Here is a 24,137-nt window from a genome sequence, read left to right on the forward strand (position 1 = left end):
CCGGAGGGACATCCGCGTCCCGTTCCACGGTGACACGCCACGCGTAACCACGACCCATCGGACCCCCATCGGACCCCCAGCCGCTCCCACCGCCGCTCGGCGCAGCGCCCCGCAGCGCCCCGCCCCCTCCCCGTGCTCTGGCCACACCCCCGACCCCTCCCTCGACGCCCCGTCCTCCGGACACGCCCCCTCCTCTTAGCCCCGGCCCCTCAGCCCCCGCGCCGGCGCCCTGCGCCCCCGGCCCGTCCCCGCCCGCCGCCCGCCCGTGCCCGCCGGAGCCGCAGCCGGAGCCGCACCGCAGCGGCGGGGCAGGGCAGGGCAGGGCCCGGGGCGGCAGCGGCGGCGGCAGGGCCTGGCGCGGTGCCGGGCAGCGCGGCTGCATGAGGTTGATGCTGCTGTGCTGCACCTGGAGGGACGAGCCCATGGGAGAGGAGGAAGGTGCGTGATCCCCCCCCCCGCCCCCGCTCCTCCCCTCCCCTGGCCCGCCTGACTCAGCGCTTCCGCCGCCCCCGGGCCGCCCCGCGACCCCCTCCCGTCCCCGCGGCCCAGCAGCGCTCCCCGCGTCCTTCCCGTGCCCCTCATCCTGCCCGCATCGCTTCTGCTCCCATCCGTCTCCCCCCGCGTCCCCGCATCCCTCCGTGCGCCCCGACAGACCCCCCGTGCCCCCCACCAGGCCTGCTCCCCGCTGAACCCCTACATCGCTCCCGCATCCCCAAATCCCCTTTCTGCATCACTCCTTCATCCCCGTTCCCCTCCCTGCAGCTCCCATCCCATCTGCATCCCCGCATCACCCCTACATCACTCTGCATCCTGCCTGTATCCCTCTTCCCTCTTACACTTCGGCATCCCAATATCCCTTTCCTGCAGCCCCCATCCAGGCTGCACCCTACATCACTCCTGCATCCCTCCTGCACCCTTATATCATCCCTGTGTCATCCCCTCTCCCCTATCCAGCCTGCATCCCTCCTGCACCCCTGCATCACTCCTGCACCCCCATCTAGCCTGCGTCCCTGTCTGGACCCCATATCCTTCTCTGCACCCCTACATCACCCCATCCAGCCTGCATCCTCCCCTGCATCCCTACATCACCTCTGCATCACCCCTGCATCCCCATATCCCCTTCCCGCAGCCCCATCCAGCCCTCATCCTCCCCTGCACCCCTATATCACCCCAGCTCCTCCCACCCAGCTTTGTACCCCCCACATCCCTGCCCCCCAATCTGCCCGCATCCCCCTCGCACCCCTACATCTGCCTCTGTACCCCCATGCCAGTCTGCCTCCCTCCTGTGCCCCTTTAGCTCCATCCACGCCCCCTTCTGTTCCCCGTGCACCCCCATATCCACACTGCATCTCCCAGCTCCTCCACATCTCCCCCTACACCTCTATCCGGTCCGTGTCCCTCCTGCACCCCCACATCCCTTGTGTACCCCCCATCTAGCCTGCATGCCCCTTCTGCACCTCCATATCTCCCTCTACACTCACGCTCTCCTCATACTGCACCCCTACCTAGCCTGCAGCACTTCTGTACCCCACAACCCACTGCACCCATCAGCCTGCATCCTTCCCTGCACCCCACATCCTACTCTGCACCCCTCCTGCATCCCGCACCGTCCTGCCTGCACCCCCAGATGCACCCCACTCCATCCTGCGTCCCCCCCGTGGTGCGCTCTGCTGCATCCCACACCCTGTGCATCCCTGTGTGCACCCTGCACCCCATGTCCCCGCATCCTTCTGCATCCCCACGTGCACCTGCATCCCCCCATCTTGCTTCCCATTCATCCCAGCAACCCATGTCCCGCCCCCCGTCCTGCATCCCTGTGCTGCTGCTGCTGCACCCCATGTCACCATCCCTCTTGCACCCACCTGCACCCCTGCATGCTCAGCACCCGTCCTGCACCTTCATGCAGGATGCATGCATATCTGCACGCATCTGATGTCCTGCTGTGCCCCTGTCCATCCTGTTCCCCCTCCCTGCACGTCCCCTTCATCCTCCCGCAGCTGCCCCACACTGCTGCGTGCCCCACGTCGCTCCCCCCAGCTCAGCACCGGCACCCCTCTGTCTCTGAGCTCCTCAAACATCTGTCCTACAGCTGCATCCCACTGTGTCCCCATGTCTCCCCCACCTCCCTGCCTGCTCAGCACCCCTGCACCCCATCTCCCCGTGCCTCCCTGCGCCCCCATAGCTTCCTCTTGTTCTGAGCACCCCCATACTGCTCTGCTGTCTGTTCCAGGGGCCTCTGTGTCCCCCCTGTACCCCTTATGCCCCATGTGCCCCATGCATCACCTCCTGCCCCACTGCTGTCCCCTGAATGTCCCACGTTCCCCCTGGCCCCCTTCCCTGTCTCTCTCTGTGTCCTCAATACTGTGCCAGCCTCGTGTCCCGCTGCCACCCTGTTCCACAATGTCCCCCTGGTGCCACCCAGCACCCTGGAAACGTGCATTGCCATGGCAGGGGGTAGAGAACAGCCAGCCCCCTGCCCAGGGTACGGCCCTGGTTGGCACCGGTGGCAGTGGCACTGCCATCAGCCCCATCCCCAGCGCCGGGAACACGAGCGTGGTGACCTTGTCCCCAAGTTGGAAACCCTGGGGAATCGATGCATGGATCGATGGAGGACCGGGGGGTGGCTCCGGTGGCGGAGGGGCAGCAGGAGCACGTGGTGGGGACGTGACAGCACGCGGGGTGACAGCCCTGTCCCATAGGGACCGACCTGCCCGTGTGTGCGAGCTGCGGCCAGGGCATCTTCGATGGGCAGTACCTGCAGGCGCTGAACGCCGACTGGCACGCCGACTGCTTCAGGTGGGACCCGCGGCGCAGTGGCATTAATAACACCAAGGCACGGAGGTGACGCTGAGCCCACGCGGGGCTCTGCCACTCGTGTCACGTCCCACACGGCCGTGTCCCGCCTTCCTGCCCCCCGGGGTGCGCAGGGACCGCGTGGCCATGTGGTGGGGGCTGATGTCACCGTCCCCGTCTCTCCCCGCTTCCTCTTTGTCGTGCGCTCTCCCCGCGGTGGGAACTGGCGGAGGAAGTTGGGGACGTGGGGGTGGCCCGGAGCTGGGGGGTGACGGGGGGCAGGACGGGCCCCATCCCCATCCCCATCCCCGTGCCCGGACGATGCTGGCGGCTGTGCTGAGGAAGAGTCGTGCCCTGAGCGCCGGAGCCAAGTAAGGGGCTGGGGGTGGGCTGGGGGTGCTCGTGTCCTCTCCCCGCTCCGTGGGGTGCCGTTCCACATCTGGGGTGCGCTGCTTCCCTGGAGCTGGGATGGGTGGATGGACGGACAGAGGGATGGACGGACAGAGGGATGGACGGACGGACGGGTGGATGGACAGATCTGTCAACCCCATGAAAATAGCTCTGTGGGGTATCCGGATCCGGCCTCTCCTCCCCCCCCCTCTCCTCCTCGGGCTTCCGGCGGCCCATGGCTGCCTGCAGAAGCCTTTGGCCTCTCCTCCTTCTCCTCCTCCTCCTCTTCCCGATGCGCGCTTCAGGCCCTGCTGTCCCCCGCTGACTGGAGCGCGGTGCGGGCTGCTCCTGCCGCTCCTGCTGCCCTGGGGAAGTTGAGGCAGCGGGGGGAATAGTGTTCTATGAGGCTGTCGGAGGCTGTGGCAGAGGAAGGGAGCGGAGCGTGGCGGGTGCCGCATCCCCCCGCGTCCCGGTGCTGTTTCCCCGCGCGGTTCCCGTTTGTGTCCCCTCTCCCGGTCCCCACCGAACGCCGCGGCCGCCGCGTCGGGGCTCAGCGGGAGGGCGGCGGCAGCGGAAGGGTTAAGGGGGCGTGGCCGCCGCGCCGCTCCCCATTGGCTGCCGCCCCCCCCCCAGGTGGCGCGGAGCGGCGGAGTCCTCGCGCGGTGACGTCATGGGGTGGGGAAACTCCGCACCGTGACGTCACGCTGCTGGTGGCGGTGGGAGGGGGGTTCCACCTGCGCTCCCCCCGGAGAGAACTGAGGGGGGGGGGGACTGCGGCGTCGGACCCGCAGCCTGGCACAGCCTCCCCCCCCCCTCCCCAAATCCACAGCCTTCCTGCAGTGCTCTCATTCACTGCCCCTCGTACATCTCAGCCCCTCCCCTCCCCCCCACCCCGTAATCCACTGCCCCCCCCGCACTCCCACAGCTCACAGCCTCCTGACCCCCACCTCACTCCGCCCCATAACTCACTGCTCCCTATAGTGCACCGCCCCACCGCATCCTCTGAAATCACTGCGTCCCTCAAATTTGCACCCCCCCACCCCTATAAATCACTGCAGCCCCGTAATTCTCAGCCCCTCTCCCCACCCCCTAATTCAGTGCCCCCCCCCCAATTCCTGGCCCCCAACTCAGTGCTCTTTATAACTCACCGCCCCTCTGCTCTGCGTCCTCCTCCATCACTGCATCCCACCAACAATTCCCTGCCCCTATAAAAAAAGCCCCTATAATTCACTGCGCCCCCATCATTTATTAGCCCCCACCCCCACTGCTGTCCCCCCAGATTCTGGGGGGGGGGGGGAGCCGCTTATGCCCATGCCCACACTACGCATAGGGGGGAGCAGCGTGGGGGCGAGTGGGCTGTGACTCATGCCAGGGCTGCAGTTCCTTGGTGTGACTGTCACCGTGTCGTGCTGTCCCCAACCCTCCCACACACCCCCAGGGAGGAAGCGGTGGAGGGAGGGGGGACACACGTGGCAATGAAGGGGAGCGGTGCGCACAGCCGGATGGGGCTGACAGCCTGTGACACCCCCCGGTGTCCCCATGTCGCTGTGCCACAGGTGCGGTGAGTGCGGGGCCTCGCTGTCCCACCAGTACTACGAGAAGGATGGGCGGCTGTACTGCAAGAAGGACTACTGGGCGCGTTTTGGGGAGCTGTGCCACGGCTGCGCCGAGCAGATCACCAAAGGGCTGGTCATGGTAAGGGGAGGGGGACTCGGGGGACCCTCAGCCAGGGGTTTCTGTTCCTGTGTGGCTTTTGCGGCTGCCGGAGTTCCCCGTTGCACGGGGAGGAGATGGAGGTGTCTGCGTGGCAGCACTGATGTCACCGTCTGTAGGTGGCCGGGGAGCAGAAGTACCACCCCGAGTGCTTCAGCTGCCTCAATTGCCGCGCGTTCATCGGGGATGGGGACACCTATGCGCTGGTGGAGCGCTCCAAGCTGTACTGGTAGGTACTGGTGGCAGCAGGGGGATGCATCCCTGTGCGCTCCCCCCCGTCCCTGTGCCCACCCAGCCCGGCCCCGCAGTGGGCACTGCTATTACCAGATGGTGGTGACGCCGGTCATCGAGCAGATCCTGCCTGACTCTCCGGGCTCCCGCATCCCTCACACCGTCACCCTCGTCTCCATCCCTGCCTGCTCCGATGGCAAGCGTGGCTTCTCCGTTTCCATCGACCCGCACTGCGGTGCCCAGGGCTGCGGCGCTGAGCATTCACGCACTGTCCGCGTCCGAGAGTGCGTATCCCACCCCCACAGTGCCCTGGCACTGAGGTCACACCCCATGGTTGGGTCCCTCCCGCTTTGCCACACTTTTGGGGTGGGAGGGTGAAGGATGGGGTTGATGCGGTTGAATCTGCCCTTGGTGGCCCGTGGGGGTGGTGATGGGTGTCCCTATCAGGTAGGGGTGGCACTGTGTCAGCATGTCCCCAGCTATCAGCACGGCTGGGAGTGATGTGCTGGGTTCATCTGTCTGTTGGGGGGTGCTGTGGGAACCACTGGGATGCCCCATAAGCGTGGGGTGGCTCGGTGTCTCTGTCTAACCCATGGGTGTAGTCCCACTGTGTCCCCATCTAACAGGGATGACCCATGCAAATGGTCCCAGGGTGTCGCCACCCCTCAGGGTGACCTTTGGGCAGTGTGCATGCATGTCCCCACCCAGCAGGGACACATCCAGTGGGGTTGACCTCCCCACTGTGTGCTGGCCATGCAGGGTGGACCCAGATTGCATCAGCCCCGACGTGAAGAACTCCATCCACGTGGGTGACCGCATCCTGGAGATCAATGGCACGCCCATTGGCCACGTCCCACTGGATGAGGTAGGCTCCCCCTGTGCTCCCCAACGTGTCCGTCCCTTCGGGTGCCCCATGCCACCCCATGTGCTCTCTACCCAGATCGACCTGCTGATCCAGGAGACCAGCCGCCTGCTGCAGCTGACCATTGAGCACGACCCCCACGAGCCCCTGCCCCGTGACTTAGCGCTGCCCTGCAGCCCCCTGCCTGACCCTCACAGCCCCCTGCGCTCTCCAGTCCCCGCACCCCATGGAGACCTTGGCACCATGCGCCAGCGTGCTGTCATGTAAGGCCACCACACATCCCCAAGTCCCCCCACTCAGTCTCCAGCCACCAGAGTGCCCATGCTTCTGCCTGCCCCGCAGGAGGAGCTGCAGCACAGACAAGTCTCCAGGCTCCAGCTCGGTGGGCTCACCTGCCTCCCAGCGCAAGGACATTGGCCGCTCCGAGTCGCTGCGCGTTGTCTCTCGCGCTCACCGCATCTTCCGCCCCTCTGACCTGATCCATGGCGAGGTGCTGGGCAAGGGCTGCTTCGGCCAGGCCATCAAGGTGCAGTGCCTTGCCATGCCATTTGTGTTATGAGCATGGTGGTCTTAGCTGTGTGGGGTGGGGATGTGAGTGATGCGTCGCAGAGGTGCTGAGTGCCTGCCTTCCGCCAGGTGACGCACAGGGAAACGGGCGAGGTGATGGTTATGAAGGAGCTGATCCGCTTTGATGAGGAGACGCAGAGGACCTTCCTCAAAGAGGCAAGTGGGGCACCTGTGTACCTGGGTGGGGGGACAGGGGGCAAGGCAGTCTGCCATTGTTTAAAGAGAGGTTCAGGTTGGGTGTTAGGAACAATTTCTTCGTAGAGTGGTGAGGTATTGGCACAGCTGCCCAGGGAGGTGGTGGGGTCACCGCCCCTGGAGGTGTTCCAGAACTGTGGAGATGTGGCACTGAGGGACATGGTGGGGGTGGGGTGGGTTGGGGTTGGACTTGGGAATCTTAGTGGTCTTCTCCAAAATTAATGATTTTAAGGTCCCTCCTTGCGGGATGCTGGGAGTGGTGCTTGTGACATGCTGGGTCATGGGGTTGGTGGCTGTGTGGCTCTGTACCCATTTAATCGAGGGCAATGAGCACAGAGTCACCCTGGGGTGTCCCAGGACTGATGGTGCTGCGGTCCCCAGGTGAAGGTGATGCGCTGCCTGGAGCACCCCAACGTGCTGAAGTTCATCGGAGTGCTTTACAAGGAGAAGCGGCTCAACTTCATCACTGAGTACATAAAGGGGGGCACCTTGCGGGGCCTCATCAAGAGCATGGTGAGTGTGAGGGAAGCAGGCAGGGTGTAGCTCTAACACCTTCAGCCCATGGCAGGACCCCTATCTGTCTTCTCTTTCCTGCAGGACAGCCACTACCCCTGGAGCCAGCGGGTCAGCTTCGCCAAAGACATTGCTGCTGGCATGGTGAGCAACGCATGTGTGGGTCTGTGGAGTGGGCTTGGATGGGCTGATGGTGGGAGCACTGCTGAGCCTGTCCCTCTCCAGGCCTACCTGCACTCCATGAACATCATCCACCGCGACCTCAACTCCCACAACTGCCTGGTGCGGGAGGTGAGTCTCACCATGGCTGTCCCACAGTGGCCCAGCAATGGGACCGGCCCAATGGTGCTGGCCCCACACCTCACCTCTTCCCTCCACCCAGAACAAGAGCGTGGTGGTGGCCGACTTCGGGCTGGCACGGCTGATGGTGGATGAGAAGAACCAACCCGAGCACCTCCAGAACCTGAAGAAGCCGGACCGCAAGAAGCGCTACACGGTGGTGGGCAACCCCTACTGGATGGCCCCCGAGATGATCAACGGTGCGCATGACCGGGGCGGGGGACACGTGGGGAGGGGATGGCGTGACCTGACCCATCTCTCCTGCAGGGAGGAGCTACGATGAGAAGGTGGACATCTTCTCCTTCGGCATCGTGCTGTGCGAGGTGGGTGCCGTGCCGCTGTCCGTGGTGCTGTTCGGCCGTACCCGCTGGCTCTGATCCCTCCGCCCCTCTCCTCCCCGCAGATCATCGGCCGGGTCAGTGCTGACCCCGACTACCTGCCCCGCACCACCGACTTCGGCCTCAACGTCCGCGGCTTCCTGGAGCGCTACTGTCCCCCTGCCTGCCCCCCCAGCTTCTTCCCCATCGCCGCCTGCTGCTGTGACCTGGACCCTGAGAAGCGGTGAGCACCCTGTGTCCCTCATCCCTCATCTTGTTGGGGGATGCTCACACGGCCGGGGTGGTGACATGCCACGTGTCCCTCCATCTGTCCGCAGGCCGTCCTTCAGCAAGCTGGAGCAGTGGCTGGAAACGCTGCGCATGCACCTGGACATCCGCCTCCCGCTCAGCTCGCAGCTGGAGCAGCTCACCTGCGCCTTCTGGGAGACGCACCGACGGGGCGAGGGGGGGCTGCCCCCCCACCCTGAGCTCCCCGACACAGCCCCCCACCTGCACCCCCTCTAAACCCGCAGCATCTCCTCCGGCCCGGGGCTGGCCCCCGCGCTCCCCAGCATCCCCTGTCCCCGGGAGCTGGCTCTCCCTGGACCGCACAGCCTGCACGGCCCTCCCTGTACATAGGGCCCCCCAGGAGCGAGGGGTGGGGGGGACACTTCCCCTCTGCGTTCACTCGGTGACCACACGGCCCCCCCTCTGCACACCCGGGGGTCCCCCTGTCCCAGCCCGGAGGTGCCTTGGGTTTCCGTGAACTTGCACTGCAGCACAGTAGGGGCGTCCCTGTCCCCCCCGAGCAGTGGGGGGACGCTGTCCCCGTACTCCTCTTCGGATGTCCTCGTGTGCTCACAAGCGAGGACAACCGGGGTGGCACCTCGGGGATGGGCACATTGCGCTCCACACGTCCCCACTGCGCCGTGACCACCGTGTCCCTTGGGGGGCCATGCATCCCCCCAGGGCTGAGCCAGGTCCTGGCGGGCGTGGGGACGTCCCGGTCCCCCCCGGGATGGCCGCGCCGTGTGGTGCTTCTCATGCTCTTTATTCAGGTTCATTTTCTGTAAGATATTTAAAGAGAAGAGTTTGTATTATTTTTTCATACGACGTAGTTTGCCATTTGTCACTGCCTCAGTTCTGCTTTACCGAAGGATGAAACTGTGAAGCCTCTCCGCACACTTTGCCCGGGAAGTCCAACGCGACGTCCTCTGCGGAGGCGGGAAGGGAACTCAAACTGTGATGTACCCCGGCCCTCGGTCAATAAATCCTTCCCCGCTCGCTGCCCGGCCTCTTTGGGACTCGTGTGCTCACATGGGGCTGCACCAGCCCTGGGGTCCCTGCTGGAGCAGGGTGGGACCAGGGTGGGACCCTGAGGTCCCTGTCACCTCCATCATCCTCTGGTGCTGTGGGTTGCCGCCACCCTGCGATGGGTCCCTGGGTACTGGGGCATCCCTGTCCTGGGAGTGTTTGAGCCCTGTCTGGAGAAGACCTTGATTCCAAGGGAGAAGACAAGGTGGTGGCAGTAGGATGTCCCAGGGATGCTGCAGCTGGACAAGGGAGTAGCACAGCCATGAGGAAGAGGAGCTTGAGCTCCAGGCTGGCACCATGTGGATCACAAGAGAAGCCTCAGGCTTATTGCTCTACTGATGCTCAGGGTCCTTTGAGGCTGTACTGGCAGCCTGTCCCCTCCATGTGCTGGGAGCGCATGCCTGGTTGCTTCTTGGTGAAGAACTTTGGATGGACTGAGGGATTTTGGAGAAGAGATGGTTGCTTCATCCCCAGGGAGCAGCACATGGGCACTCTGGATCTTGCACAGAAGGAACCCCTGGAATCCTTGTCACACCTCCCTTGGTGACATCATGCTGTACCACTTCTCCCCTCTAGGCACAGGGAACAGGCACTGTGGGGCTCACCCCTGCCCTGCTCCTTGGGGACAGATTTCATCCAATCTCCAGCCCCACCCCACAGACCCCTATGGCCCCCAACCCACTGCTGCCACCAGACAGTGTGACCCTACGGGGGCCCTCAGCCACCATCCCCCAGCCTGGTAGCAGGGTTCCCATGTCATCCCGTGTCCCTGAGTTGCCCCATGGGCTGCACAGCAGGTGGCCAGTGCCATCGGGCCGCTTGGTGGTAGCCCTGCAGGGTCCCCTGGGTGAGCGGCAGCAGGCAGTGGGCAGCCACCCGCAGCCTGGAGCAGGGCAGGGACAGAGCAGTGGCCACTCAGTCACCTTCACACTAAGTGACCTGTCCCAGGCAGAGCCACCAAGCGGTGGTTGTCCTCTGCGTGGCACCCAGGTGACCACAGCCATCCTTAAGGAGCAGATGACACAGACCGAGCCCTGCACAGTGGCTGTGTCACCTCACATGATTGACATGGGGACCCAACTGCCCCAAGATCCCTGTGCCACCCACCCCACCGTCTGCACCCCAACCCCACCACCACCTCGCAGCCCCATCACCAACCCCAAACCACCCCGCAGAGCTCTGCGGCCCCTTGTGTGCAAATCCATTTCCCAATGCTCAGAGTACCAGGACCCCACGGAGCAGGGCTCCTTGTCCCCACAACCCCCTCCAGCCCAGCCCAGTAAGGACCAGAATGAGCACCTGTGTGTGCTGCACAACAAGGCTGAGCAGGTGGCACACCAGCACCCAGCAGCTTCCCAGCCATCACCTCCCACCAGGGGCATGGGCACCCAGACTGGCACTGTAGCTGTGCACCCACACCCTGCTCCCAGGTCCCCAAAAGCCACCTGTGTCTGTTGTCCCCAGCACTGCCCTGCTGTCCCCTTGCCCTGGAATGTGTCCACCATCAGGGCTCTGTGCAAGCCTGGTCGCAGCTCAGCCTGGTGGCCCCTGCTGCACTCACGGCACACTGTCGCCCCATGCCCTGTGTCCCCAGTGATGGAGCCAAGCACTTCCAGGAGCGGCCCTGTGAAGGTGGATGCCAAAGCAGAGGTCCTGACAGGCAGTGTTGGCTTCAGTGAGGATGTGGCAGTGTGTGACAGAGCTCCTGCCACCGCCCTGCTGCAGGACAACAGCTCCAAGAACTTCGTCTGCGGGGCTGATGGTGGGCACAAGGTGGACACAGAGCTGGCCACTGAATTTAATACCTTCTTCATGGGTGAGTTTGGGTGGTTGGGGAGAGCAGATAGGGAATCTGGCGATGTGTGACCCAGGGACATCTGCGTCCCCTCTGCCCTTCCCTGGGGGCACAGCTGGAGGGGACAGCACGGAGCAATGGTCACAAGGAGCTGCAGCTCACAGCCTTCCTCCCCATTGCAGTCATGACTGACAAGGGGAACGTTGATTTCTTCTGGACCCTGAAAGGTGAGGCAGGCGCCCACAGCAGTTTTGATAGGGCCTACGTAAACACGGCATTTGGGAATCCCTAAGCCATGCACTGTGCTAGCCCTGACATGTGCTGGGGGGACATGGGGACAGCCAGAGAGCCCAGCAGACCTCATCTGATGGAAAATCTCGCTTCTTCCAACCCCGGTGCCATCCTTCGCCTGCTCTGGTGCTGACCCCTCCCCGGCTGCGGCTCCAGATGAGGAGGTAAGTGATGGCCTAGCAGCATTGTCAGGACCCTTGTGGGGGAGTTTGGGGCAGTTGACAGGGGATGAAGTACGGGAGGTCTCGGGGGGTGGCACAGAGCTCACCCCAGGGCCCCCCCACCCTTGATACAAGTCTGGGGACACGCTGCAGGGGGACAGCCTGGGGGCATCCGGCAGGGAAGGGGTTAATCATCCCGCATCCTGGGATGGGCTCTTTCCATCTTGTTTGGGTTTGGAGGAAGAACAGCTTTGGCAGCGCACGGCCTCATCCCAAAATAACTCGGCCTCCCATGGTAATTACAGAGCTGCCCCTCCTGGGCTCACTGCTTCCCTTCCAGCTGCTGCCGGCTGGGCCAGGCAGGACAGCGTGCTTGGGGTGCTGGGAGCCCTGGGGATCACCACCCACCCTCCATGTCACTGCTCCTTTTCCCGTGTCACCCCTGGACAAGAAAAACCAGGTCAGTGTGGCATCTCCAAGGTTGGGGACATGGCTGCTGTGCCTGGCACTGCCCTGCTCGAGTGGAGTAAAGGCACACAAACCCCGTGGCCTTTGCTCCCACTTCCATGTGGCCACACTGGGGACACCCAACACAATTCCCCACCCACGCATGGGCAAAGCGTGACCCCCTTTGGCTCCAGCTGCCACGACATCACCCGGCCTTGCGCTGCTGCATCCCCCCCCTGCTCTGCAGCTGATCCCTTCAGCTTTTAATGCTCTATTTAAAGCCCGGGCTGCGGCTCTGCGGCCACATCCCTCTGACACAGCCAGGCACCATTCTCCTCCATCGAGGCCAAATTCCCATTGCCGGAGGCTGAGCCCATCAGCCACCGGTGCAGCTGAGCACGGGCAGCTCATCACAGTAGTGCCCGGCTCCACTCTCCCCGGGGGAACTGCTCCTTGAAGGGCAGCGGGCAGCAGGTCTCAGCATTACGGCGAGTAATCCCCAGTAAAGCCGCATCTCAGAAGGGAGCACTGACCGCGGGGATTAGGATTGAGGCATCCATCCTCACCTTCCTGCCCTGCCCCCTATGGATGGGGACAGGGGTTGCCCACGCTCCCAGCAGCCGCTGCCCAGCACCCTGCGATTGGTGTGAGCTGTGCGTGTTCCCCAGCGCCTCCCAGCAGTGGTGCTCATAGTGGTACCGAGTATTTGTTGAGCAGCACTCAGTATTGTTGCCCAATTCCTTGAGTCGCTTCCTGGTGCTGGGGCTGCCCCCTCCCAGCAGTACCGGGTTCTGGTGCCCGTGCTGGTGCTCTGTACCCAGTACTGGTGCCATCACCCTTCAGTGGGTACCCAGACTGGTGCCCTGTGCCTGGCATCAGTACCGGTGCCCATACCTGGTACTGGTGGACTGTCCTGAGGCCTTGGTGACCGTGCCCTAACCCCAGTGCCCAGTACTGGAGCCCCGTGCCCCGTACTGCTACCCCACACCAGTGCCCACAGAGCACAGCATTGCTGCCAGCACTTGGTCCGTGGCATTGGTGCACTGAGCATGGACGATGCACGGTTCCTGGTGCTGATACCGATACCGGTGCCCGACACTCAATGCCGGTACGCAGTGCCAACACCGGTGCTGGTGGCGGTACAGACGTTACCGCGGATGCCCGTGTTGATACCGGTGCCGGTGCCAGCAGTGATGCCGCCGTCGGTGCCGCCCCGGCCCGCCCCCGCCCCGCCCCGCCGGCTGCCGTTCCGCTAATCCCGGCGGCGGGGCCCGGCCGTGCCGCTCTCAGCCGCCGCTCCCGGTCGGCGCCCGCCCCGCGCGGGCCGCAGCCATGGTAAGGAGAGCGGCGGAGGGAGGGAACGGCACACGGGACGCGGGATCGCCGCATCCCGGCGCTGCCGCATCCCGGTGCCCTCCGTGAAGGTGACGGTGCCGCGGGGCGGAGCGGGCCGGGCCGGGCCATCCGGTGCCGCAGAGGGGCGGGAGGGGGTGGGGGGGGGGGGGGGAAGGGGCAGCCCGGCAGGACCTGACAGCCGCGGGAGGAGCACGGGGGATGCGAGGCGGGGGGAGAGCGCTGCGCGCTGCCCCTCGCCGTGGCACCGAGGCGGGACGCCCCAAACACTTCCACCTGCGCCCCGTTATCTGAGGAACCCCCGGGTAGGGGAGGGCAGCGGCTGCCCCAGCGCCGCCGCCCCTCTGTCACCACTCTGTCACGCCTCTGTCACCCTTCGGTCACCCCTCGGTCACCCCCGGAGCCGCGGTCTCGAGCGGTCCCCCCATGTCCCTCCGCCGGAGCCCCGCGTCCCGCGCCGGTGGCACCGCTCCTCCGCCCTACTGCCGGCGGAGGGGTCCCCGCGGTCCCCGTTAAGGGAAACAGTGCCCGGGATGGGAATGCGGTCCCTGTGGCACCGGGACGGGTGGGGACAGCGCTGCGGCCACCGTGGGAACGGAGCGGCACATTCCTGCGGCGCGGGACGCGGGGAGAGAGGAGGGAAGGGCGGCCGGAGGAGCGCGGCGGTCCGGCGGAGAGCCCTCCCCAAACGGTGCCGGATGGGGGGCGGACGGAGCCGAGGGACGCCCCGTCCCCGCCGCTGAGCCATCCGCTCCCGGCCACGTCGGGGCTGCTTCGCGCTCTGGGCGCGCTCAGTACTCCTCGCCTCCCCCCGCTCCGGGCTGCGGTGCGATTAGCGATCCGTACCGGAGCGCTGCGCTGCTTCCAGCCCGGGCTGCCCCGGTGTCACCTCCAGGCTGCGGCACCGCCGTGCTGCCCTGCGCTCCCGGCCCGCTCATTCCTGAGGCTCTGGAAAGGTGCCTCGAGGGAAGGGCTGAACCGAAGGATGCGTGGGAAGGAGCTTCTCGCGTGGTTCTCTGCCCGATGCCATCACCCTGCTCGGAGCTGGGCAGCACCCCCTGCCCGACCCTCCGCCCTGCTCCTCACCTGTGTTTCCCACGTCCAAAGCGAGTCCCTGCCCTGGAAACGCTCTCAGCCCCATCGCCACCTCTCTGGGCTGCCCACGTGTGACAGACGTAGCCCGAGGATGGGTTTCCCAACAGAGCCACCACCGGTGGGGTGGGAGGTGAGAGCTGGAAGTGAGAAATTCCGATTTTAGGCTATTGGCAGCTGGGAGCTCCTGGCACAGCTCAGCAACGTGTGGCTGCAGCCCAGGTGCTGGGTGCTTTGGGGAGGGACACAGCGACAGTTGAGCCTCCCGGGCTGCTCCCCGGATAACTGCTCTTAAGGGGGGTGGGGAAGCCGTGGGGATGGGTTATGGGGAAGCTTCTTGCAGTTTGCAGGGAGCACAGTGGATGTGGATGCTGGGTGAGAGGACTGGCAGGCGGCAGGGGGACCACGGTGTCGGTGGTGTTGTGATGTGGGGAGCGGTGCGTGCAAGGCTGTGACGTGGTTGGATGCCACCTTTAGGTGAGATGCAGGGGTAAAGTGCAGTGTGGGTCTGGGGGTGCCCACATCCTGGGTGCAACGCTTCCCCACAGCAGCCTGGGGAGCTGAAGGGAGCAGCCAGGCGTGGGGAGGCTCACGGTGGCTCTCCCAGTGCAGGTTTTGCTGCCCCAGTGCCCCTGCAGCCTCCCCCCTTGCAGCCCTTGAGCTGTCACCTGCAGGAAGGTGCAATGCGGGGTGGCAGGAGGAGACGAGGCAGCAAATGCCTCCTCGCCAGAGCTGCCAGCGCATGCAGTGGGGCGTGTAATCCGCTTACGGGGCACGGAGCGGGGCCGTAAATCCCCACTCACAGGTGAGATAGTCAGGGCCTTGTGGTGATGATGCTGCCGGGGCTCAGCGTGAGATCCCATGTGGCAGCTCTGTGTTATGGGGTGCTGGGGGGGAGCATCACTCCCTACCGGGCTCCTTTGCACCTACAGCCCCGTGGTTCAGCTCTCCCCCATCCGCCCCCCTGGGGCTTTTTAGCACTTTCCCAGCTAAGCCAGGCAAGTGAATCGTGCCCAGCCCCGTGCCCAATGCATCTCGACATGCATCAAGGCAAATCAGCGTCGGGCTGATAGGAGCAGACCCCAGCCCTGACAGCTCGGGCTGCTGCCCTCCGGGAGCCCTGTGAGCACTTGGGTTAACCCCTGAGGATGAGGTGGGCAGCAGAGGGGTGTTCTGCTGTGGATGGAGGTGTTTGGGATGGAGGTGTTGCTTTTGGGATGGATGTCCCACTCATCCTGAGGGACGCATGGCAGTCAGGCAGCCCAATTTTCTTCCCACCCACTTGGTGGGTGGGTGGCCTTGGCTGGTGATGCTTTATGACCCTTACCACCCCCAGAGCTGCTCTCCTGCCCCACAGCTGGGCTCACTCTTCTCCCCATATCCCGTGCATACTCCCCAGTGCTCTGCTGTGCCCCTTGTGCTGCTCCTCCACCCCCCCCAGAGCCGTGCCTGGGTGCTGAGGGTGCTGGGGGCCCATGCAGGGTGGAGTTATGCTAATGCTCCTCCTGTCCCTCCCTGAGCCTGGGCGCAGCCTGTGCCACTCGCAGCATCTCCCCGCCACGAGTGACAGCGGCTGGGCCATGGCCACCTGCCCCGAGCTGCAGCCTCTGCAGGAGGTATGGTGGGTAGAAGGGGCAGACGTGGGTGGGGGGCACAGTGGGAGCCCTCCGGCTGGAGGGAGCTGGGTAATGTGCTGCACTCTGTCCCCAAGACAGCCCTGCCTGGGGACATGCACGCTGAAGGGTCCTTGAGGATGTGGTGCAGCCCCTCATAGCATTACAGAGCTCTGTGCTGGGGAGAGGACCCCCAGGGGCCACTGGGACAGTGGGGTTGGGAGTGGCTGAGGACAGAGGGCACTGTCACCTGTCCCTGTGCGGTCCCCAGATGGGCAGCATGCCCTGAGCACGCTGATCAGGGAGAGGATGCTACGATTGCAGGGACACACTGAGTGCTGCTGACACGATGGGGGTGGGGAAGGGGGTACTGCAGGGGCCATTCAGCCCCTCGATGGGGACACCACTGTCTCCATCCTGGTGGCTGTGGGTGTGCTGGGCAGTGAGGGACAGCTGAGTGCACACACTGTGGCCCGGCAGCGGTGTGACCTCGTTTCCAGCCCAATAACTCAGTGTGCTCTGCCTCGCCTCCAGCAGGGACATAGGACATGGGAGGGGGGATGTGTGTTCCATGGTGGGCTGTCACCTTGAGACCCCAAGGTGCCATCCTACAGAGTGGGAGCTCCCCAAGTCACCCATCTGAGGCCACCTTATAGGGCCAGGGATCATATGGTGATGACCATAGGGAACCACGCACAAACTCCTGCCCCCCCTAAAGTCCCCCTCAGCTCCAGGGCTGTCACCTCTCATCTCTCTTGTTTCTTTCTCCCTCCTTCCCTGGTGCACCCTTCCCTCACAGCCACATGTGGGGGTTCTGTCAGAAGACCCCAAGGAACGTGGGGGTACCCAGGGCCCCCCCAGGGCCAGGGGGGACAGCCCCCACCCGTGTCCCCAGGAGTGCCAGGAGCCGGCCGACCTCCCCATGCAGCAAGCTGTAAGCGCCCACACTGCCCTGCTGCATGGCACCTCGCTGTCCCCACTCTGTCCTCATGCCTGTCCCAGGGATAGCACTCCTGTCCCTTTCTTTTGTCCTCAAGGTGTCCCTGCCTTGGGGTGCATGAGGGTGACAGTGGAGGTTTGGGCTTCTGATGTTGTGTTGATGTGGGGCTCCCATGGTGCAGAGCCATCGCAGTGCGGTGCCACCATGGTGCCATCATGGCATGGCACTGCCACCACACCCGTCCCCTCTCTCCTTGTCCCTTCCCCCCCCAGATCAAGCGCTTCCTGAAGGAGGACTCAGAAGAGGCTGAGCTCACCCAGTTCCTCAGGGACTGCCCTCCTACCGACAGCCCCCGCAAAGTGGAGCCCCTGGAGGGCCGTCGAGACCCCAGCCACCCCCTCTGTGGGAGGGCCCCCAGTGAGGAGCCTGCCAATGAGCACGACGTGCGGTCCTTCTCTCATCCCCGGCCCTTGGACAGCCAGCAGCTCATCATGGCCCCCCCACCACCCAGCCCCTCACGGCCACGCAGCCCCTGGGGACAGCTGGACCCCTACGACTCCTCTGAGGTGCGATGGGCCCCTGGGAAGCAGGGATGGTAGAGGGGATGGAGGAGTCACCATGAGGTGTGCGCCCAGCCCATGGGGTCCAGTGGTGCCGTGACCTCATGGGACCCCCTTGGGATTGCCCAGGGGGGCACAGCTCCACCGGGAGCACACTGTCCCATCTCTGCCCGCAGGATGACAAGGAGTATGTGGGCTTCGCCACGCTTCCCAACCAGGTCCATCGCAAGTCGGTGAAGAAGGGCTTTGACTTCACACTGATGGTGGCAGGTAGGAGAAAGTGCAATGGCCGGAGTGGGGGCAGTGACCTGAGTGTCCCCTCACCGCTCCCTCTCACTGCAGGGGAATCCGGGCTGGGCAAATCCACCCTCGTCAACAGCCTCTTCCTGACAGACATGTACAGGGACCGCAAGCTTCTCAACGCTGAAGGTAGGGCAGCAGGGAGGGGGAGCAGATGGGTCTGGGGAACCATCTCCGGCTATGACCCTTGGAGCTGGCAGCTCCTCTCCACCCCAGCTGGGCTCCTCCGGTCCCCTACACCCATGTTTGTAACTTCTGGGCTTTCCCCAAAGGAGGAAGCAGGCATGGGGCTCTGCCAAGGCAGCGGGGTCCCCTGGCATGGGTTTGTCCCAGAGCAGTGGCAGAACAAAGCCCGGCTTGTTGGGGCTCGCAGGGCGCTGGGGACAGTCAGGTCCAGGGCGCAGTGCCACGTGGCCTCCTGAATTGAAATACGGTCCCGATCCCCGGGATCCGGCAGAGTTATTGGATTTCTGTTGGTTGCTAGGAGCGATTTGCAGCCTCGGTGAATGCATGCATGGCTACACACAATGGTAGCATCCTCGGGGAGATGGGATGTGAGGACACAGCACGAGGGCCCCCATTGGCGTTGTGTTTAAAAGCCAGGGACACAAAGCACCCATGATGTGCCTGGGTTTGGAGCCCATGGTGACCAGGACGTGGAGACACCGGTAGCCTGGTGGTGTCCCGTGTCCCTACGGGCTGGGTCTGACTCAGGGGCTGTGATATCTCCTTGTGTCACTGCTATCCCATCATGGGGATTGTACTGAGTGTAGTGCTGTTGTGGCTGTGAGAACGTCCCTCTCATCCCCATCCTTTGCATGGAGTGCCTGCACCGTCCCCGTGTCTCCTGTCCCCGCAGAGCGCATCACGCAGACGGTGGAGATCACCAAGCATGTGGTGGACATCGAGGAGAAGGGCGTCAAGCTGCGCCTGACCATCGTGGACACGCCGGGCTTTGGTGATGCTGTCAACAACACCGAGTGGTGCGACCCAGGGTGCACCCCCAGCATGGGAAGGGGGATGGGATGTCCCCAAGGATGGGGATGTGGGATAGGGGTGTGGATGTGAGCAGCCCCCAGTTGCTCAGATACTATGGCTTATGCTGTCCTTGGGTCATGATACTGACCCTAGGAGGAGGCGTTGAGCCTGGAGATGGTGAGTTTGGGGCTGGGGAAGGGCCATGGGGTGGTCATCTCCCTCCCAGCCCGCTGTCCCCACAGCTGGAAGCCGGTGGCTGACTACATTGACCAGCAGTTTGAGCAGTACTTCCGCGATGAAAGCGGCCTCAATCGCAAGAACATCCAGGACAACCGCGTGCACTGCTGCATCTATTTCATCTCGCCCTTTGGCCACGGGTAGGGGTATCCCCATCCCCTGCCCACCTGGGGCTGGCAGCAGCAGTGGGAGGGGCAGGGAGGGGCTTGGGGCTTATGGGGCTTCCCACAGCCTCCGGCCCCTGGATGTGGAGTTCATGCGGGCACTGCACCAGCGCGTGAACATTGTGCCTGTACTGGCCAAGGCTGACACCTTGACACCCACCGAGGTGGAGCGGATGAAGAATAAGGTGAGGTCCTGCCCTAGACTATCCCCTCACCTCCTGCTCCCCTTGTCTTGTGGCTCTTCCAATCCCCCGACTGGGCTCTGTGCGGAGCATTCTCCATGTTCCTAGCAGTGACAGACCCCAAGGACATGTCTCTCTGCGGGTGGTGGGATGTCTGTGTCACCCAACTTGGGGACAAGTGTGCTGGGTGCATGGGGGACATGGGGTGTGTGGCCCCGTCCCCTCCCAAGAGGCAGAGCCCTGCCATACACTGGCTGTGTGCTTCCAGATCCGGGAGGAGATTGACCACTATGGGATCCGCATCTATCAGTTCCCTGAGTGCGACTCAGATGAGGATGAGGAGTTCAAGCTGCAGGACCAGGCGCTGAAGGTGGGTTGGGCTCCTCCAGCACCATGGACAGGGGGCAGAGCCCCACAGAGTGGGGGAACCTTGTCCTGGAGGGGACATGGGGCCAGAGAAGCCGTGTCACACCTTATTGATGCTGGACATCCCATGGAGATCCTACTGGTGCCACCTGCAACTTGGGGGAAGGGATGAGATGGGGGTGGGGATAGGAAAACTCATGCCGTGATGCTGCCACCTCATAGACAGAGCTTCAGGGCTGGATATGGACAGAGAAATGCAGGGGGAGGGTTGTGGGCCACAGCAGCAGGGCCAAGACCCTAAGTTGTTCTATGATGTTCTATGACCATCCTCTTGCAGGAGAGCATCCCCTTTGCTGTCATCGGCAGCAACACGGTGGTGGAAGCCAAGGGACGACGCGTCCGTGGGCGGCTCTACCCTTGGGGCATCGTGGAAGGTAACATCACCAGGACGTGTCCCTGTGGGGATGGGGGCACCTCATGCTCCTTCTCCATGCTCTGGTCCTCATGCGGCTGTATATGGGGTCCCCTGACCCCTGGTTCCCCCCCTCAGTGGAGAATCTGTCTCACTGTGACTTTGTGAAGCTGCGCACCATGCTGGTGAGGACCCACATGCAGGACCTGAAGGATGTGACGCGTGAGACGCACTATGAGAACTACCGCACGCAGTGCATCCAGAGCATGACCCGCATGGTGGTGAAGGAGAGGAACCGCAAGTACGGGCCTGGGAGCAGGGCTGGGCTGTGGGAGGGCTGGGGCAGCCCCTCCTCTCCTTGGGTTGTCCGTGGGATGCCCTGTCCCGGTGGGTGACCTTGCCTTGGTGGCTGGAGGGGTGATGGGGACCCTGTGTTTATGGGCTTTGGGGTCAGAGCAGAGCAGGTAGCAGGTGCCAGGGCTCTGTCATCGCTGCCAGATTGATGGCACTTGCATGCCCTTTAGCACCCCAAAATGTGGGTGCCCAGTGGGCTGGCATGGTGTGGGGACTCTGCGGGGGGCCTTGTCCTTAGCTGTGGGGCAGTCACTGGTGATGGCCGTGGGTGCCCTAAGCTTGTCTCTCCATGTGCACTGGGAGAAGGAGGCAGCCCTCGGCGCTGCGGCTGTGCTGCTCCGACTGCTCCGCAGACTGAGCTGGGGACGCGCCCGTCCCTCCTGCCACCACCACTGCATCCCCCCGCCCCTCTATAAAGTGCTTGCTGGTACCCAACGCTGTCTTGGTCCTTCTGTGCCTGGCAAGGGCTGTGCACAAAAGCACTGGGAGGGGGGCTCCTGGGCCAACCCTACAGCCACCCACCCATTGCCCAGATCGGTATCTGATTGCCTGTGGTGCAGCACCAATGGGAGGATGCTGTGCCCATGTACTGGGGACACCCAACTCATTTGGGCAAGGTGAGGTTGCAAGGACACTGTGTGCCACTATCACCAAGCACACACCTCCAGCAGCCAAAGGAGCCCATGGGGATGGGTATACTGGGCACAGCACCATTTTGTATCCTAAGGCACAAAAAGCAAAGCGCCTCATCCTGGTGTGAAGCCAACTCAGAGTGCAGCCACTGACTCCTTTAAGAAGGGTCCCTGGGGCAGGTCCTCTGGGCTGGTGCCATTGCTCGGCCCATGCCTGGTGCCATCCCCAGTGACCATCCCAAAGTGACCCCCACGGTGAGGAGCAGTGACAATGGGTGGTGGTTTCCCAAAGGAACTTCAGGACACAGCCAGAAGCCAGCCCTTGCCTGTGCACACCCACACCTACCCAGTGCCTTGGGGCAGCCGTCCCCTGTGTCAGCTTCACTGAACCCGTCACTGCTGCGCTTGTCGCTGGCACGTGGTGGCACGCGTGACCACTGTGAGTGACAGTGATGTCCCCACCATGTGTCATCCAATGGGGACCCTCCCCGTGCCCTTGTCATGGCAGAACCCATCGACTCAGATCGCTCCAGTCCTGCCCAATGGGGTGGCCCTGGGGGGGGGGGGGGATGATGCACTGTGCTGCAATGCCTGTCCTCAGCGATGCTCTGGGAAAGCTGCATAGCCAGTGGCTGTGGGACACCAGGTTGACAGTGCTGTCCCCAGATCTTGTGTGGGGCTTGGGCGTGTTTGGTGAGCTGGGGGAGGAGAGCTCGAGTCTGGGGGGGCGGGAACATCCTCACCTCCTCTCTCTGCCCCACAGCAAGCTGACACGGGAGAGCGGGACAGATTTCCCCATCCCTGTCATCCCTCCAGTGCCAGACTCGGAGACGGAGAAGCTCATCCGGGAGAAGGATGAAGAGGTGAGCACTGAGCCTCCATTCCTCCCCCCGCTGTCCCCATCTGCTGCCCCCAGCCCCGGCATGGGACACCCTTCCAGCAGTGCCCCACACTGGGTGGGGAAGCATTTGAAGAAAATCATAGTTTTTGCCCCAGAACGCAATTCCTGCTGGTCCAGACTTGGCAGGCTTGATCAGGGGAGGTGACGTGGCCACGGGCAGCACACGGCGACGCCACTTTCCCTGTTGTCACCTCTTTGCTCCCTTCCAGCTGCGGCGGATGCAGGAGATGCTGCAGAAGATCCAGAAGCAGATGAAGGACTCCCACTAACCCCCTCCCTCTCTCTTCCCCCCCCGGCTGTGCCCCACGCGGATCAGAAATGTTTACATCACGCTCCATCCCAGCCAAGCTCTGAGACTCAGTACCAACAACACCTCTCACCTTAAGCTGCTGCAGTATCGCCTTATGGACTTGGGGACGGTGAGGGGATGGGGTGCACCTCCCAGATTCCCCCCATGCACTGTCCCAGCCCCTCCTGCATTCCCTGGGCTGGGTGCAGTGTTGTCCCCATGGCTTTGGCTCCTTCTGTGTCCCTCCCACCCCGGGCATCTTCAAGAGGCCACAACTGCCCTGCAGCCCATGGTCTTGTCCCTGTGTCACCTGGGACTGCCTACTCATGCTGTGAAGGAAGAGGGAAGGAGAAGACTGGTCCCAGCCTGACAAATTGGGGTCTGTACCACTCGAGATAGGGGTGGAAAGGAAATCTGAGGACAGAGGGTCAGTGGCTGCTGGAGGCCCCTGCTCACCCTTGGCCAGGGTCTCCCATGCCAGCAGAGGAGGTTCTGAAGCTCAGTGGTGTCCAGCCCTGTCACATTCCCTGTTCCCATGGAGCATCATCACATGGGAGCATCCCATGCTGGTGCACAAGGAACCTTGTGGAATCACCATCTCCCCCAAACACCATCCCTCCAACCCCAAATCGCAGTGAGCAGAGACCCGCCCTCACCTTGTTGGCCCTACAAAGCAATAATCACTGTCCCCACCCTCAGAAAGAGCTTTGTCCCCCGATGGTGTTTTGGCTGCTTGCTTGTCCTTCGTGACGCTGTGTCCCCCCAGATGTCCCCATCCATGTTGCTTCCTGGCAGAGCACCCCAACTCCCTGCTTCCCTCAAGCAAAGGGGAAAGAAGAAAGGGGACACTGAGGCAGCGTGGTGGCCCTGAGGGCTGGAGGCAGAGCTGGGGGCATGGGGATGTGTCCCCTCCCCACCTGGGCCACCCTCTCTGGTGTCCCCTGGGTGGGTTTGAGCCTCAGCCCCACAGTCCCCATGTCACAGTTCGGGTGGCTCAGGCTGGGTGGCAGTAGGGACAATGCCAGCAGTGTCCCTGTGTCGGCCACAGCCCGAGGGGTCCCTGTGTCAGCTCACCCGTGAGCGGGGACCCGCAGGCTGGATGGGCGCTTTCCTTTTTTATCTCGCTATTTTCTTACTGAAGAACCTACCTTTGCATGATGGCCATAGATGCATTTATTGAAATATACAAAGAGTATAGGTTTATAAATTCGTATAGAGCTAGTGGAAATATTTTTAACCCCTCCACGAATGTTCTCAATAAATACAGCTGACCTGGCTTGTCTGCACCCATGCGTCACTTCCACGGGCGGGCGCAGGAAGATGGTGATGGATGGGCCCTCAGACCCCACCCCCTCCTCCCTCCTCCACCTCCCTCTTCACCCTGTAGGTGCTCAGGGAACCTCTTTACCCCCTGCTCCCCTTCATCCCTTCCATACATTCCCTGGATCCACGTGGATGGCTGGCCAGAGGAGTTCCCCTCCTAGCAGTCCTGGGATGGGAGCTAAGGCCAGCTGCGGTGTTTGCACCACCCAAGAGATGTTGATTTTCTTTTCTTACATGTGTTTTACTGCCAGAAAGTTGTTACTTCCCCTCTTGTCCTGCTCTTCAGGGCCGTTTTGGGCACGGTCCCTGAAGGGGCAGGAGCTGCTGTGGGCACCCTGACCCCACTATCACCCTACTGCAAAAAGAGGCTGTCCCACCGCTACTCAGAGAGCCTGAAGTCACCTTCATCGATATCAATCATCGTAACGCCAACATGGGAATGGAGAAGTGCTGGAGTGTCTCTGGCTGCATGAATTTGCCTCCTGGAGCGCGCTGCGGTGGCTCTGCCTGCTG

General features: G+C 63.3%; 2 protein-coding genes and 1 long non-coding RNA gene across 12 annotated transcripts; 2 read left to right on the top strand and 1 right to left on the bottom strand.

Moving 5' to 3' along the window:
- The first annotated feature begins 192 nt into the window (after window positions 1-192).
- Window positions 193-9,207, top strand: LIMK1 (LIM domain kinase 1). Of its 2 annotated transcripts, NM_204131.2 has the most exons (16): window positions 193-438; window positions 2,700-2,796; window positions 4,740-4,878; window positions 5,016-5,125; window positions 5,205-5,411; window positions 5,887-5,992; window positions 6,068-6,252; window positions 6,332-6,515; window positions 6,626-6,712; window positions 7,133-7,264; window positions 7,349-7,408; window positions 7,490-7,555; window positions 7,647-7,803; window positions 7,871-7,926; window positions 8,007-8,164; window positions 8,259-9,207. In NM_204131.2, the coding sequence occupies exons 1-16, from the start codon at window positions 381-383 to the stop codon at window positions 8,443-8,445; spliced, it is 1,989 nt and encodes a 662-aa protein (NP_989462.1). In that variant the 5' UTR covers window positions 193-380; the 3' UTR covers window positions 8,446-9,207. The 2 variants fall into 2 exon arrangements, with proteins under 2 accessions (NP_989462.1, XP_015151143.2); XM_015295657.4 differs by lacking the exons at window positions 193-438; window positions 2,700-2,796 and adding an exon at window positions 2,985-3,164.
- On the bottom strand, window positions 8,994-15,122 carry LOC124417305. The gene is made up of 3 exons (XR_006931786.1): window positions 15,042-15,122; window positions 14,368-14,513; window positions 8,994-9,806 (listed from the first exon to the last, which is right to left on the bottom strand). It is a non-coding gene; the product is annotated as an uncharacterized LOC124417305 (long non-coding RNA).
- SEPTIN4 (septin 4) lies at window positions 9,799-23,577 on the top strand. Of its 9 annotated transcripts, XM_040650190.1 has the most exons (15): window positions 9,799-11,050; window positions 11,212-11,256; window positions 11,477-11,484; window positions 11,822-11,941; window positions 17,199-17,492; window positions 17,663-17,756; window positions 17,829-17,915; window positions 18,646-18,769; window positions 19,007-19,141; window positions 19,233-19,350; window positions 19,616-19,717; window positions 20,051-20,147; window positions 20,264-20,426; window positions 21,875-21,974; window positions 22,222-23,577. In XM_040650190.1, the coding sequence occupies exons 1-15, from the start codon at window positions 9,901-9,903 to the stop codon at window positions 22,279-22,281; spliced, it is 2,697 nt and encodes an 898-aa protein (XP_040506124.1). In that variant the 5' UTR covers window positions 9,799-9,900; the 3' UTR covers window positions 22,282-23,577. The 9 variants fall into 9 exon arrangements, with proteins under 9 accessions (XP_040506124.1, XP_004946476.2, XP_040506125.1 ...); XM_004946419.3 differs by lacking the exon at window positions 11,822-11,941; XM_040650191.1 differs by lacking the exon at window positions 11,212-11,256.
- The last annotated feature ends 560 nt before the right edge of the window (window positions 23,578-24,137 follow it).

The sequence above is a fragment of the Gallus gallus genome, chromosome 19 (genome assembly GCF_016699485.2).
Source record: "Gallus gallus isolate bGalGal1 chromosome 19, bGalGal1.mat.broiler.GRCg7b, whole genome shotgun sequence".
NCBI classification, from domain to species: Eukaryota; Metazoa; Chordata; class Aves; order Galliformes; family Phasianidae; genus Gallus; species Gallus gallus.

Bases quoted from the DNA above. Each gene is read 5' to 3' on its own strand.
- LIMK1 (NM_204131.2), top strand. From the start codon at position 381: ATGAGGTTGATGCTGCTGTGCTGCACCTGGAGGGACGAGCCCATGGGA. The intron at 5,412-5,886 runs GTGCGTATCCCA...CTGGCCATGCAG, and splicing joins CGCACTGTCCGCGTCCGAGA to GGTGGACCCAGATTGCATCA. The intron at 5,993-6,067 runs GTAGGCTCCCCC...CTCTCTACCCAG, and splicing joins GCCACGTCCCACTGGATGAG to ATCGACCTGCTGATCCAGGA.
- SEPTIN4 (XM_040650190.1), top strand. From the start codon at position 9,901: ATGGCCCCCAACCCACTGCTGCCACCAGACAGTGTGACCCTACGGGGG. The intron at 17,757-17,828 runs GTAGGAGAAAGT...CTCTCACTGCAG, and splicing joins CTTCACACTGATGGTGGCAG to GGGAATCCGGGCTGGGCAAA. The intron at 19,718-20,050 runs GTGGGTTGGGCT...ATCCTCTTGCAG, and splicing joins TGCAGGACCAGGCGCTGAAG to GAGAGCATCCCCTTTGCTGT.